General features: G+C 49.2%; 1 protein-coding gene across 2 annotated transcripts in view; it reads left to right on the top strand.

Annotated features, from left to right (window-relative positions):
- Positions 1-4,984: 4,984 nt before the first annotated feature.
- LOC137309373 (actin, non-muscle 6.2-like) overlaps positions 4,985-14,053 on the top strand; it is a 51,400-nt gene continuing 42,331 nt past the window's right edge. The window contains exons 1-3 of one of the 2 annotated variants that reach the window (XM_067977625.1): positions 4,985-5,055; positions 5,159-5,307; positions 10,916-11,953. In XM_067977625.1, the coding sequence (XP_067833726.1) occupies positions 5,182-5,307; positions 10,916-11,920 (1,131 nt within the window). In that variant the 5' untranslated portion in view covers positions 4,985-5,055; positions 5,159-5,181 and the 3' untranslated portion in view covers positions 11,921-11,953. Of the gene's footprint in view, positions 5,056-5,158; positions 5,308-10,915; positions 11,954-14,053 lie in introns of those variants that run through there. The other variant, XM_067977632.1, reaches the window with a different exon arrangement.

The raw sequence follows: 14,053 nt of genomic DNA, 5'->3' as shown, positions 1-14,053 counted from the left end.
CTAACACTGGAATGATATTGCAGGGCTATGGGGAAAAAGTGGTGGGATGGGATTAACTGGATTGCTCGATGGGCCGAATGGCCTCCTTCTGTGCTGTTATGATTCTATGAAACCTCGCTTAAAACACCTTCTCCACCCAGAAAGGTTTAAAAAGCTGTGTCTATCTACTTCGGAGACGCTTAGACTACTGGGTGACCTGATAGATATTTAAAATAATTGGCAAAGGAAGCAGAGGGGAGATGAGGAGAATTCTTTTTTTACGCAGCGGGTGGTGATGATCTGGAATGTGCTGCCCGAAAGGGCGGTGGAGGCAGATTCAATCGCGGCTTTCAAAAGGGAATTGGATAAATAGTTGATTCGGAAGAATGTGCAGGGCTGTGGGGAAAGAGCAGGGGGGAGGGGATGGGACTGAAAATCAGTGATATGCAAGAGGCCCGAATTGGAGGAGGGCAGAGATCTTGGAGGTTTGTGGGGACTAGACTGTGTTCATATTGTCAGATCAGTTCAGGTCAGGGAGGACCAGGGCCGAACGACGTTCGACGTCAGTCGAGGACAGCAGACCAACCGGTCTGGGCCCATATGTGACTCCATTCCGGCACCAACGTGGTTGACTCTTAACTGCCCTCTGGAGTTGCCTAGCAAGCTCCTCAAACTGCTACAAACACAGACTGCAGAGGTCCAGGAGGGAGGCCCACCGTCACCTTCTCGGGGCAACTCAGGATGGCCAATAAATGCCGGCCTTGTCAGCGACGCCCACAATTAATTAAAAAGAAACAAGTCCGATCGCTCGTGTGGAATCCCATCACCCGACCACACGTCCTGCTTTATTTTCCTGTCTTGTTTTCACCAGGTGGTCACCGGGATTTCCCGTTCAAACCCGGGTAGGTGTTTACCGTAAGGCTGTCCCTTTAAATGCCGAGGCGTGCCTGAGACTGCTCTGCTGGTGAATGACCAAATTAGGTAATTTCACTGCAGCTTGTGAAAGTCAGTGCCAGGAATGGGTGTGGTTTAACCCTTGGCGTGCTGGAAGCTTTCCTTCATAGTGTTCCCATTGTTCCAGTGCTTCCCCCCCTCCTCCTCTCCCCAAGGGGCTGACACTTGTTGGCGTACCTGGACATTCGAACCCCACCAGGACCCTGGATCCGACTTTCGGATGAGACGTTAAACCGAGGCCCCGCCTGCCCCTCTCAGGTGGATGGTAAAAGATCCCACAGCCACTGTACCAAGAAGAGCAGGGGAGTTCTCCCTGGTGCTCTGGGCCCAATATTTATCCCTCCACCAACATCACTAAAACAGATTATCTGGTCGTTATCACACTGCTGTTTGTGGGATCTTGCTGTGCACAAATTGGCTGCCACGTTTCCTACATTACAACAGTGACTACACTTCAAAAATACTTCACTGACTGTAAAGATTTTTGGGACGTCCTGAGGTGGTGAAAGACGCGATAGAAATAGAAACATAGAAAATAGGAGCAGGAGTAGGCCATTCGGCCCTTCGAGCCTGCTCCACCATTCAATACGATCATGGCTGATCCTCTATCTCAATACCATATTCCCGCTCTCTCCCCATACCCCTTGATGCCTTTTGTGTCTAGAAATCTATCGAGCTCATTCTTAAATATATTCAGTGACTTGGCCTCCACAGCTTTCTGTGGTAGAGAATTCCACAGGTTCACCACCCTCTGAGTGAAGAAATTTCTCCTCATCTCAGTCCTAAATGTCCTACCCCGTATCCTGAGACTGTGACCCCTCGTTCTGGACCCCCAGCCAGGGGAAACATCCTCCCTGCATCCAGTCTGTCTAGCCCTGTCAGAATTTTATATGTTTCAACGAAATCTCCTCTCATTCTTCAAACTCGAGTGAATACAGGCCGAGTCGACCCAATCTCTCCTCATACGACAGTCCTGCCATCCCAGGAATCAGTCTGGTGAACCTTCGCTGCACTCCCTCTATGGCAAGTATATCCTTTCTTAGGTAAGGAGACCAAAACTGCACACAATACTCCAGATGTGGACTCACCAAGGCCCTGTATAACCGCAGTAAGACATCCTTGCTCCTGTACTCAAATCCTCTTGCAATGAAGGCCAACATACCATTTGCTTCCTAACTGCTTGCTGCACCTGAATGTTTGCTTTCAGTGACTGGTGTACAAGGACACCCAGGTCCCTTTGTACATCAACATTCCCCAATCTATCACCATTTAAATAATACTCTGCCTTTCTGTTTTTCCTTCCGAAGTGGATAACTTCACATTTATCCACATTATACTGCATCTGCCATGTATTTGCCCACTCACTCAACTTGTCTAAATCGCCTTGAAATGGGAGTCTTTCAAGTTTTTCTTTTTATTTGGGCATTCGAACCCTAGCAGGACTCTGGGATGAGTTATCGTTGCTTCCATGAGAGCCGAGACAGCGAGTATTGACCGGCTATTCGACTGCAGAGGGGGAACACTTTCCAGCAGGGTTCCCCGCGTTCTCTTTCCCCCCTCTCTAGCTCAAGGGCGCTGTGGCCAAGTTAAGCCCCTCTGCTGTTGCCTTGGCTGAATTAACTCAACACAAAACAGGGATCAAGGTGAGAATCCCTACGTGGTCAGTTTTTGGTAAAATATTAAAATACCTACGTGGCAAAGAAGCAGAATGCAAAATGGTTAGAAAGGGTTAATTAGTTAGTAACTGAGATTGGTACAGGTGGCCTGGCCCTCCTGCTGGGCCATATGTTTGCGTAGTCAGCAGGCCTGCATTGTCTTATCAATGATTGGTCTTTGATGTGATTCAAGGACTGGTCTGAATGTCTCCATGTTTATGGCAGATCAATATAGGTAACAAGCTTAGCCAAAGTTGAAAGACATTCCAGGTTGGGAGATAAGCAACAGAAGGAACAGGGAAGAACATTCCAGGTTGTAAGGTGAGGAAGTATCCCCTTTGATGTCTAACAGCAACATGGTCAGCACATGGACGATCTATGATTGGCCGGCAATAATGTAAACTCGCATGGCAACCTGTGCCCGGCTTATGATTGGTGTTGACTCTTGTGTTAATGATGTTCCAACCCCTATCAATCTGTATAAAGGTATGAGTTTTTGTCTTTGTCTTTGTCTCCTTATTCTGTTAGAATCGTTCGGATTCTCTCAGGAATCTGAATTGAAGCTGCAGACTAAGACCTGCTATTAAAGTTGTGTTGAACTTTACGGTGTACTCGAATCAGTTCTTGCTGAACCAGACTGAGGGGAAAGAATCCGGTTCGTCAAAGGCTCAGTCCTGCCAGCCTGTGTGAGTCAGCTCCATGCCTGGTGTGTCTTTTAGCGGTTAGACCAGCATGGTGGGGCCTGGTTTCCAGTTTCAAGTCTCATTCACCCATCAGACCCTGTGCTCGCTGACCTACATTGGCTCCTGGTCCATCAACGCCTGGAATTTAAAATTCTCATCCTTGTGTTCAAATCCCTCCATGGCCTCCTCCCTCCCTATCTCTGTAACCTCCTCCAGCCCTACAACCCTCCGAGATCTCTGCGCTCCTCCAATTCTGGCCTCTTGCGCATCCCCGATTTTAATCGCTCCACCATTGGCGGCCGTGCCTTCAGCTGCCGAGGCCCTAAGCTCTGGAATTCCCTCCCTAAACCTCTCTGCCTCTCTCTCCTCCTTTAAGACTCTCCTTAAAACCTCTCTCTTTGACTAAGCTTTTGGTCACCTGTCCTAATATCTCCTTATGTGGCTCGGTGTCAAATTTTGTTTGACAATCGCTTCTGTGAAGCGCCTTGGGATGTTTTACTGTGTTAAAGGTTCTATATAAATGCAGGTTGTTGTGGTTGTCGCACTGAATTAATTATAATTGCCCTCAGAATACGATGGATGTTGAGGGGGGATTGATGGGTCGGCCCCACAGTGAGGCGGTAATTTTAACTTTGGGTGGAAGTGTAAAACGGGGGATATCTGTGGGGGATGGCGGACGGTGAGAGGTGCCCGCCTTCGCCCGTGTGACCTCACAGTGACGGCCAGTGTCGTCCAACAATTCCCCAGAAACAGTCCAGACCGACGGGCCCCACACGAGAGGGGGGTGAAACCCCGACTGAGGATTGGAATTGGAGTGGCTGTGAATCTCCTGGGGGATTTGAGTTGGGAGCGAGTGGCCGCTCTTGTTAAACGTGTCTCCTGCACTGTGTGGATGGGAGGGAGGAACGTGGAGTTCCTCAGGCCCATCGACCAATCCTAATTACTGCTCCGTGCAAGGCCGGAAGCTGCCTGTATCCTACGGGTCAGTTACCCATTCCCGAGTCACCACCTGACAGGGATGGAAATTGGTGAACATTGGAACAGGAGGAGGCCATTCAGCCCCTCGAGCCTGTTCCACCATTCAATTCGATCATGGCTGATCTGTATCTTAACTCCATTTACCCACCTCGATTTCGTAACCCTTAACACCCTTACCCAGTCTCAGTTTTGAAATTTTCAATTGACCCCCGGCCTCAACAGCTTTTTGGGGGGAGAGTTCCAGATTCCCACTCCCCTTTGTGTGAAGAAATGCTTCCTGACATCACCCCTGAACGGCCTGGCTCTAATTTTAAGGTTCTGCCCCCTTGTTCTGGACTCTCCCCCACCAGAGGGAATAGGGTAGAAAGAGAGAAACTATCAACTCCTTTAATCATCTTAAACCCCTCGATTAGATCACCCCTTAATCTTCTATCCTCGAGGGAATACAAGTCTAGTCTGTGCAACCTGTCCTCGTAAATTAAAGAGTTAAATGGTTAAATCCAACAGCAAATATTCATTAATACTGAAAATAAATAACAAAGCAGGGGCGGGGAAAGTTTATGTTTCAAAGTAGGAATAATGCCAATAAGTTACACATAAATTAAATTATTGGGGTCCCTCCCTGATCCTCATTGGCTGTTTCTGGCTCCGTCCCCTCACTCTCAGTGGTTGGCTGCCTCGTGGTCGGAATGGCGGGGGGGGGGGGTTGGAGCCTTGTCCTCTATAAAGGAAGAGGGGTGAGGAGGAGATAGTGTCTGTGGGGAGAGTCTGGGAACAGGAGCAGAAGCAGAATTCTCTACAAGGAGGTAGTGGGATACTGGCTTTAATGTAATGACTAGTTGGTGTAAACCGTGTTGGTTTTGGGGTCTTGTAACTCGATTAATGGGGTTCCTTTTTTCTCTGTTTCAGCCCCTTCCTTTAGTTTGTAAACCATGGCTGATGATGAAATTGCTGCTCTGGTGGTGGATAGTGGATCTGGGATGTGTAAGGTTGGGTTTGCGGGGGACGACGCTCCCAGGGCCGTGTTCCCCTCCATCGTGGGCCGGCCTCGACACCAGGTGAGTCCTTCGACTGAGAAGTATGAACTTGTTCAGTGTAAAGTGGTGCGGGCAACATTCTTGTTTTGGAATAGTTCTTTTGTTTCCTTGTATTAAGATTTGAATGCAGGCTTTATTGTAAGTGTCTCCTTGAGAGGATTGTGATTGTCTGGAACTGTTCTGAGGGGCCTTCTGTCAGTGAAGAGTCATCCTGGTGGATGATTGATGCGATCTTTAGTGGCTAACATTCCCTGGCCAGCCCAGCTTGCTCCATTGGTGATCGGAGACCCCTGTTCTTGCGGACTTTGGATCCAATTGGTCTGTGTTTCAAGTGTAAACACGGGAGTATTTCCACGATCATATTCTGGTCTTGCTGTGGCAGGAGTTTGACTGAATCTAGCTGCAATGTAAAAGTATGTTTTCAAGGAGTTGTATGAGGACCAAATTGGCCTGTAGCCAAGTCTTCAAATACTGACTGACCAATTGATGAGATGACTTGGTCTGACTCACCTTGTCACCTCCAGGTTTCCATCCCTGACCCTCCACCTCCTCCAAATCCAGATGCTAACCCTTCACCAAAACATGGGGTTAGCTTCCACATGTCTACTGGTGATGTCCAGCTCTACCTCTGGACTCCTGTGCTGTTAGACTGCTTTTTCCAACCTCCATTGCCCTGGACTCATTGCAGAAAGACTGAAGGCAGCCTCTCTGTGCCTCTGCTATTAACCCTGCTCCCTCGCCACTGACTCTGCCCCTCCCCTATCACTTGCTTTTAGTTTTCGCCATTCTTGGGGTGTGGCTGGTATTTATTGCTCCCCCGCCCAGTTGCCCTGAGACGATGGGAGGCGATCGAACTACATTGCATCCGTGAGGTTGAGCTGCGTGGCTAGCATGTTTCAGGAGGTGGTCACCTCACAGCTTGAGAATGCAGGCAGAGAGGGACTGGGTGACTGCTAGGCAGACAAGGAGGACCAGGCAGGAAGTGCAGGAGTCCCCTGAGGGCATCGCACACTCTCTCCAATATTCAGTTCTGAAGACTGGTGAGGGAGAGGGCTTCCCTGTGGAGTGCAGCCAGAGCCACGACCATAGCACCATGGGTGGCTCAGCTGTATGGAGGGGGGGTGAAAGGGGAACAGGCAGGTGTTTCTGCAGCTGCAGATGTGATTCCAGGATGGTATGTTGCCTCCCTGATGCCAGGGTCAAGGATGCGACTGAGTGGCTTCAGAACATTCTGGAGCGGGAGGGTGAACAGCCAGAGGTCGTGGTCCATATCGGTACCAACGACAGAGGTAGAAAGAGGGATGAGCTTCCTGCAGGCAGAGTTTAAGGAGATTAAGAAGCAGGACCTCAAAGGTAGTAATCTCTGGATTACACTCGGTGTCACATGCTAGTGAGTTTAAAAATAGGAGGATGGAGCAGATAAATGAGTGGCTGGAGAGACGGTACAGGAGGGAGGGCGTTAGATTCCTGGGGCTTTGGCACCAATTCTGGGGGAGGTGGGACCTGTACAGGCCGGACGGGTTGCACCTCAATGGAGCTGGGACCAATCCCCTCGGGAGGGGAAGGTTTGCTCGTGCTGTGGGGGGGGGGGGTTTAAACTAATTTGGTGGGGGGATGGGCACCAGGATGTAGCAATGAAAAGGAGAAACAAGGGGTATAAGAGATAGGAGTAGGCCATTTGGCCCCTCGAGCCTGCCCCGCCACCCAATGAGACCATGGCTGATCTGATTCTGGCCTCAACTCCACTTTCCCGCCCTTTCCCCATATCCTTTGACTCCCTTGCTGATCAAAAATTTGTCGAACTCGGTCTTGAATATATTCAATGACTCGGCCTCCACTGCTCTTTGGGGCAAAGAATCCCAAAGGTTCACAACCCTCAGAAGAAATTTCTCCTCATCTGTCTTAAATGGGCAACCCCTTATTCTGAGACTGGTTCTAGATTCCCCCATGTGGGAATCCTCTCAGCATTTACCCTGTCAAGCCCCCTCAGAATCTACTGTTTCAACTCCAATGAGTATAGGCCCAACCTGTTCAATCTTTCCTCATGAGACAACCCTTCCGTACCCGGAATCAACCTAGTGAACCTTCTCTGAACTGCCTCCAATGCAAGTATGTCCTTCCTTAAATAAGGGCACCAGAACTGTACGCAGTACTCCAGGTGTGGTCTCAGAGCACCCTGTACAGTTGTAGCAGGACTTCCCTGCTTTTATACTCCATCTCCCTAGAAATAAAGGCCAAAATTCCATTTGCCTTCCGGATGACCTGCTACACCTGTATGTTGACTTTGTGTTTCACGTACAAGGAAAAAACAGATTATCTGGTCATTATCACATTGCTGTTTGTGGGATCTTGCTGTGCGCAAATTGGCTGCCCTGTTTCCTACATTACAACAGTGACTACACTTCTAAAGTACTTCATTGGCTGTAAAACGCTTTGGGACGTCCTGAGGTTGAGAAAGACGCTATAGAAATGCAAATCTTTTTCCTTTCACACACCCTGCTTGATATTCTTTACTCTGACTTCAATGGGAAGGGAAAGCAGACGGCTGATTTGCTACCGTCAGTTTTTCATTAAACTGCTTTGAGCTGCTGGAACTGTTTGTTTTAGGTGATTGGCAAAAGAGCCAGAGGAGGAAATGAGAATTTTGTTTTAGTGAGTTCTGATCTGGAATTCACTGCCTGAAAGGGCGGTGGAAGCAGATTCAATAATAACTTTCAAATGGGAATTGGATAAATATTTGAAATGGAAAAATTTGTGGGGCTACAGGGAAAGAGCAGGGGAGTGGGACTAATTGGACAGCTCTTTCACAGAGCCAGCACAGGTATGAATCATAGAAAGTGGCCTGCTTCTGTGCCGTAATTCAGCCCATTGTGTCCGTGCTGGCCGAAAAAGAGCTATCCAGTTTAATCCCACTTTCCAGCACTTGGTCCATAGTCCTGAAGGTTCTGGCACTTCAAGTACTCTTTAAATGAGTTGAGGGTTTCTGCCTCTACCACCCGTTCAGGCAGTGAGTTCCAGACCCCCCAACACCCTCGGTGAAAACATTTCTCCTCAGCTCCCCTCTAATCCCTCTACCAATTACTTTTAATCTATGCCCCCTGGTCAGTGACCCCTCTGCTAAGGGAAATAGATCCTTTCTATCCACTCCTGTCATAATTTTATACACCTCAATTAAATCTCCCCTCAGCCTCCTTTCTTCCAAGGAAAACAACCCCATCCTATCCAATCTTTTCTCATAGCGAAAATTGTCCAGCCCTGGCACCATCCTCGTAAATCTCCTCTGTACCCTCTCTAGTGCAATCACATCTTTCCTGTCATGTGGTCAGTACTGTGTACAGTTCTGGTCAAGCTGTGAGGTAATGCATTTGAGGAGAGCAAGCAAGGCAAGGGAGTACACAATAAATGGGAGGATACTGAGGGGTGTAGAGGGAGAGAGGGACCTTGGAGTGCATGTCCACAGATCCCTGAAGGTAGCAGGACAGGTGGATAAGGTGGTTAAAAAGGCACGTGGAATACTTTCCTTTATTAGCCGAGGCATAGAATATAAGAGCAGGGAGGTTATGCTGGAACTGTATAAAACACTAGTTAGGCCACAGCTTGAGTACTGTGTACAGTTCTGGTCACCACATTACAGGAAGGATGTGATTGCACTAGAGAGGGTGCAGAGGAGATTTACGAGGATGTCGCCAGGGCTGGAGAATTTTAGCTGAGGGAAGATTGGATAGGCTGGGGTTGTTTTCCTTGGAACAGAGGAGGCTGTGGGGAGATTTGATTGAGGTGTAGAAAATGATGAGGGGCCGAGATAGAGTGGATAGGAAGGACCTATTTCCCTTAGCGGAGGGGTCAATAACCAGGGGGCATAGATTTAAAGTGATTGGTAGAAGGATTAGAACAGAAATGAAGAGAAATGTTTTCACCCAGAGGGTGGTGGGGTCTGGAACTCACTGCCTGAGAGGGTGGTAGAGGCAGAAACCCTCAACTCTTTTTTTTTTTTAAATCGCTGGATGTGCAGCTACAGGGCTACGGACCAAGTGCTGGAAAGTGGGATTGGGCTGGGTGGCTCATTTCCGGCTGTCACGGACACAATGGGCTGAATGGCCTCCTTCTGTGCCAATTTTCTATGATTCAATGTTTTATACAGTTCTTGCATAACCTCCTTGCTCTTATATTCTATCTCTTGGCTAATAAAGGAGAGTATCCCGTATGTCTTTTTAACCACCTTATCTACCTGTCCTGCTACCTTCAGGGATCTGTGGACATGCACTCCAAGGTCCCTCTCTTCCTCTACACCTCTCAGTATCCTCCCATTTATTGTGTACTCCCTTACCTTGTTTGCCCTCCCCAAATGCATTACCTCACACTTCTCCGGATTGAATTCCATTTGCCACTTTTCTGCCCACCTGACCAGTCCATTGATATCTTCCTGTAGTCTACAGCTTTCCTCCTCACTATCAACCACACGGACAATTTTTGTATCATCTGCAAACTTCTTGATCAAGCCCCCCACATTCAAGTCCAAATCAATAATATATACCGCAAAAAGCAAGGGACCTGGTACTGAGCCCTGCGGGACCCCACTGGAAACAGCCTCCCAGTCACACAAACTCCCATCAACAGAATGAGCAGCTAATCTGTTTTAGGTGTTGGTTGAAGGATAAATGTTGGCCAGGACACAGAACCCCCCCCCCCAGTGCCTTTGAATAGTGGCTGTGAGATCTCTTGCATCGACCCGAGGGCAGACGGGGTCTCTGTTTCATCCGAAAGACGACACCTCCAACCGTGCAGCACTCCCTCAGCGTGTTGGCCTGGGTTATGGGCTCAAGTCTCTGGAGTGGGTCTTGAACCCACGACCTTCTGACCCAGAGGTGAGCGGTACCGAGTTAAGCCAAGGCTGATGTCATAGACCGTTGAGTATAGTAACGTATTTACAGTACAAATCCTTCTGTCTTGGGGAGGCTAATGAAAGGCTTCATCAAATGCTTCGCTAATCTCCTGGAGCTCACTGTTTACATTTAGTGAGGGGGTTTCTATAGTGATGGAGCTATTACTGGACTGAAACTACCCCATGGACATTGTCTCCATTCTCTCTCTCTCCCCCTCCCCATTGGTTTCAAACTGACGCACACATTCCACCAATTGGGGCCTCTGGTTTACACCCAGAAGATCTGAATTCCCGGGTGCAAAGCACAAGTATTGGTAGAGACATAATACTGGCTCATCTGATCCCATTTCTCTTTCTTCCCCCTCCACCCCGCGCTGTCATCCAGTTCCTGTCCATCCCTCCACCCAGATTCCTGGGGCTTTCGTGAGGGAGGGAGGAGATCGACAGTTTTCCCCCACCTTCCTTCCAATAACTGACCAGGTGCCCAGACCTGATAGACTGGACTTTGCCCCTGGTCCCTCTCAAGTCTCCCTTCCTTGCCAGTACTTGCCTATCCCTTTTTTCTCTGGGTCTCTTGCCCGAGTTCTTTTATAATAATCCTCTTCAATACAAAGTTGGAGCATATTTGTGTTTTTTAAAAAAAAACACACTCCTCTCCAGAGGGTCCCAGATGGCTTTTTGTGATGGTCTTTGCCCTGGTTTATTCTGTGAATTCATCCTTTTGTTTTGCTTTGTCTCCCATTTTAGGGCGCGATGGTAGGAATGGGTCAGAAAGACAGTTATGTTGGTGACGAAGCCCAGAGCAAGAGAGGGATTCTGACCCTGAAATACCCAATCGAGCATGGGATTGTGACCAACTGGGATGACATGGAGAAGATCTGGCACCACACCTTCTACAATGAGCTGCGAGTGGCCCCAGAGGAACACCCTGTTCTCCTCACAGAGGCACCTCTGAACCCCAAAGCCAACCGGGAGAAGATGACCCAGATCATGTTTGAAACCTTCAACACACCAGCCACATATGTTGCCATTCAAGCCGTGCTGTCCTTGTACGCCTCCGGTCACACAACTGGTATCGTACTAGATTCTGGTGATGGTGTGTCCCACTCCGTGGCAATCTATGAAGGGTACGCCTTACCTCATGCCATCCTGCGACTAGACCTGGCTGGCCAGCATCTGACTGACTACATGATGAAGATCCTGACTGAACGTGGCTACTCCTTCATAACCACAGCCGAGAGGGAGATTGTGCGTGACATTAAGGAGAAACTTTCCTACGTGGCCCTGGATTTTGAACAGGAGATGCAGACGGCCGGCTCTTCTTCATCCTTGGAGAAAAGTTACAAGCTCCCTGATGGCCAAGTCATCACCATCGGCAATGAGCGTTTCCGCTGCCCAGAAACCCTCTTCCAACCCTCCTTCATTGGGATGGAGTCTGCTGGGATCCATGAGACCACTTACAACGGCATCATGAAATGTGACGTAGACATCAGGAAGGATCTGTATGCCAACACTGTCTTGTCTGGTGGAAACACCATATTCCCAGGTATTGCTGATCGGATGCAGAAGGAAATGACGGCCTTGGCTCCGAGCACAATGAAGATCAAGATCATTGCTCCACCCGAAAGGAAGTATTCAGTGTGGATCGGAGGCTCCATCTTGGCTTCTCTCTCCACCTTCCAGCAAATGTGGATCAGTAAGCAGGAGTACGATGAGTCTGGGCCCTCCATAGTCCATCGCAAGTGCTTCTAACGTGATTCAAGCCACGACCACTTACGGTCTGACCATCAGCCTCCACTCTCAGCGATTCACAATGACCGTGTGTAGGTGGAATCATGGCTCAAATTCTTTAACAATCGCCTCGTGTCAAGGTAAAGAGCAGGAGGACAGACCCATGCAGGTCATTGGCTGCGGTTCAGTGTAAAAGTTGATGGAATTGTTCTGTGGAGCAGGAGGATTGTTTCTGTGCTATCTGACTGGTACCAAACTTGCATAGCTGTCTTCCACCACCCATTAATCTTTTCACTGGTGCCTGTCCTGATCAGATTTATTTTACTGATCAGGGCCTCCGTTCTCCCTCTATTCCTGTCAGCAATTTGTGCTGAGTCTACTCACCAATCCTCTTTTTTTTTATTTGTTCATGGGATGTGGGCGTCGCTGGTGAGGCCGGCATTTATTGCCCATCCCTAATTGCCCTTGAGAAGGTGGTGGTGAGCCGTCATCTTGAACCGCTGCAGTCCGTGTGGTGAAGATTCTCCCACAGTGCTGTTAGGAAGGGAGTTCCAGGATTTTGACCCAGCGACGATGAAGGAATGGCGATATATTTCCAAGTCGGGATGGTGTGTGACTTGGAGGGGAACGTGCAGGTGGTGTTGTTCCCATGTACCTGCTGCTCTTGTCCTTCTAGGTGGTAGAGGTCGTGGGTTTGGGAGGTGCTGTCGAGGAAGTCTTGGTGAGTTACTGCAGTGCATCCTGTGGATGGTACACACTGCAGCCACAGTGCGCCGGTGGTGAAGGGAGTGAATGTTTAGGGTGGTGGATGGGGTGCCAATCAAGCGGGCTGCTTTGTCCTGGATGGTGTCGAGCTTCTTGAGTGTTGTTGGAGCGGCACAAGAAACGGCTGAGTGCACTGGATACAGCAAAGGCTATGGGCCCCGACAACATCCCGGCTGTAGTGCTGAAGACTTGTGCTCCAGAACTAGCTGCGCCTCTAGCCAAACTGTTCCAGTACAGCTACAACACTGGCATCTACCCCACAATGTGGAAAATTGCCCAGGTATGTCCAATCCAAAAAAAGCAGGACAAATCCAATCCAGCCAATTACTGCCCCATCAGTCTACTCTCAATCATCAGCAAAGTGGTGGAGGGTGTTGTCGACAGTGCTATCAAGCGGCACTTACTCACCAATCACCTGCTCACCGATGCTCAGTTTGGGTTCTGCCAGGACCACTTGACTCCAGACCTCATTACAGCCTTGGTCCAAACATGGAGAAAAGAGCTGAATTCCAGAGGTGAGGTGAGAGTGACTGCCCTTGACATCAAGGTAGCATTTGACCGAGTGTGGCACCAAGGAGCCCTCGTAAAATTGACGTCAATGGGATTCAGGGGGAAAACTCTCCAGTGGCTGGAGTCATACCTAGCACAAAGGAAGATGGTAGTGGTTGTTGGAGGCCAATCATCTCAGCCCCAGGACATTGCTGCCGGAGTTCCTCAGGGCAGTGTCCTAGGCCCAACCATCTTCAGCTGCTTCATCAATGACCTTCCCTCCATTATAAGGTCAGAAATGGGGATGTTCGCTGATGATTGCACAGTGTTCAGTTCCATTCGCAACCCCTCAGATAATGAAGCAGTCCGAGCCCGCATGCAGCAAGACCTGGACAACATCCAGGCTTGGGCTGATAAGTGGCAAGTAACATTCGTGCCAGGCAATGACCATCTCCAACAAGAGAGTCTAACCACCTCCCCTTGACATTCAATGGCATTACCATCGCCGAATCCCCCACCATCAACATCCTGGGGGTCACCATTGACCAGAAACTTAACTGGACCAGCCACATAAATACTGTGGCGACAAGAGCAGGTCAGAGGCTGGGTATTCTGCGGCGAGTGACTCACCTCCTGACTCCCCAAAGCCTTTCCACCATCTGCAAGGCACAAGTCAGGAGTGTGATGGAATACTCTCCACTTGCCTGGATGAGTGCAGCTCCAACAACACTCAAGAAGCTCAACACCATCCAGGACAAAGCAGCCCGCTTGATTGGCACCCCATCCACCACCCTAAACATTCACTCCCTTCACCACCGGCGCACTGTGGCTGCAGTGTGTACCATCCACAGGATGCACTGCAGTAACTCACCAAGACTTCCTCGACAGCACCTCCCAAAC

The sequence above is a fragment of the Heptranchias perlo genome, chromosome 3 (genome assembly GCF_035084215.1).
Source record: "Heptranchias perlo isolate sHepPer1 chromosome 3, sHepPer1.hap1, whole genome shotgun sequence".
NCBI lineage: Eukaryota > Metazoa > Chordata > Chondrichthyes > Hexanchiformes > Hexanchidae > Heptranchias > Heptranchias perlo.
Note: the sequence above shows the minus strand (reverse complement) of the source record. Positions and strands in the feature narration are given on the sequence as shown.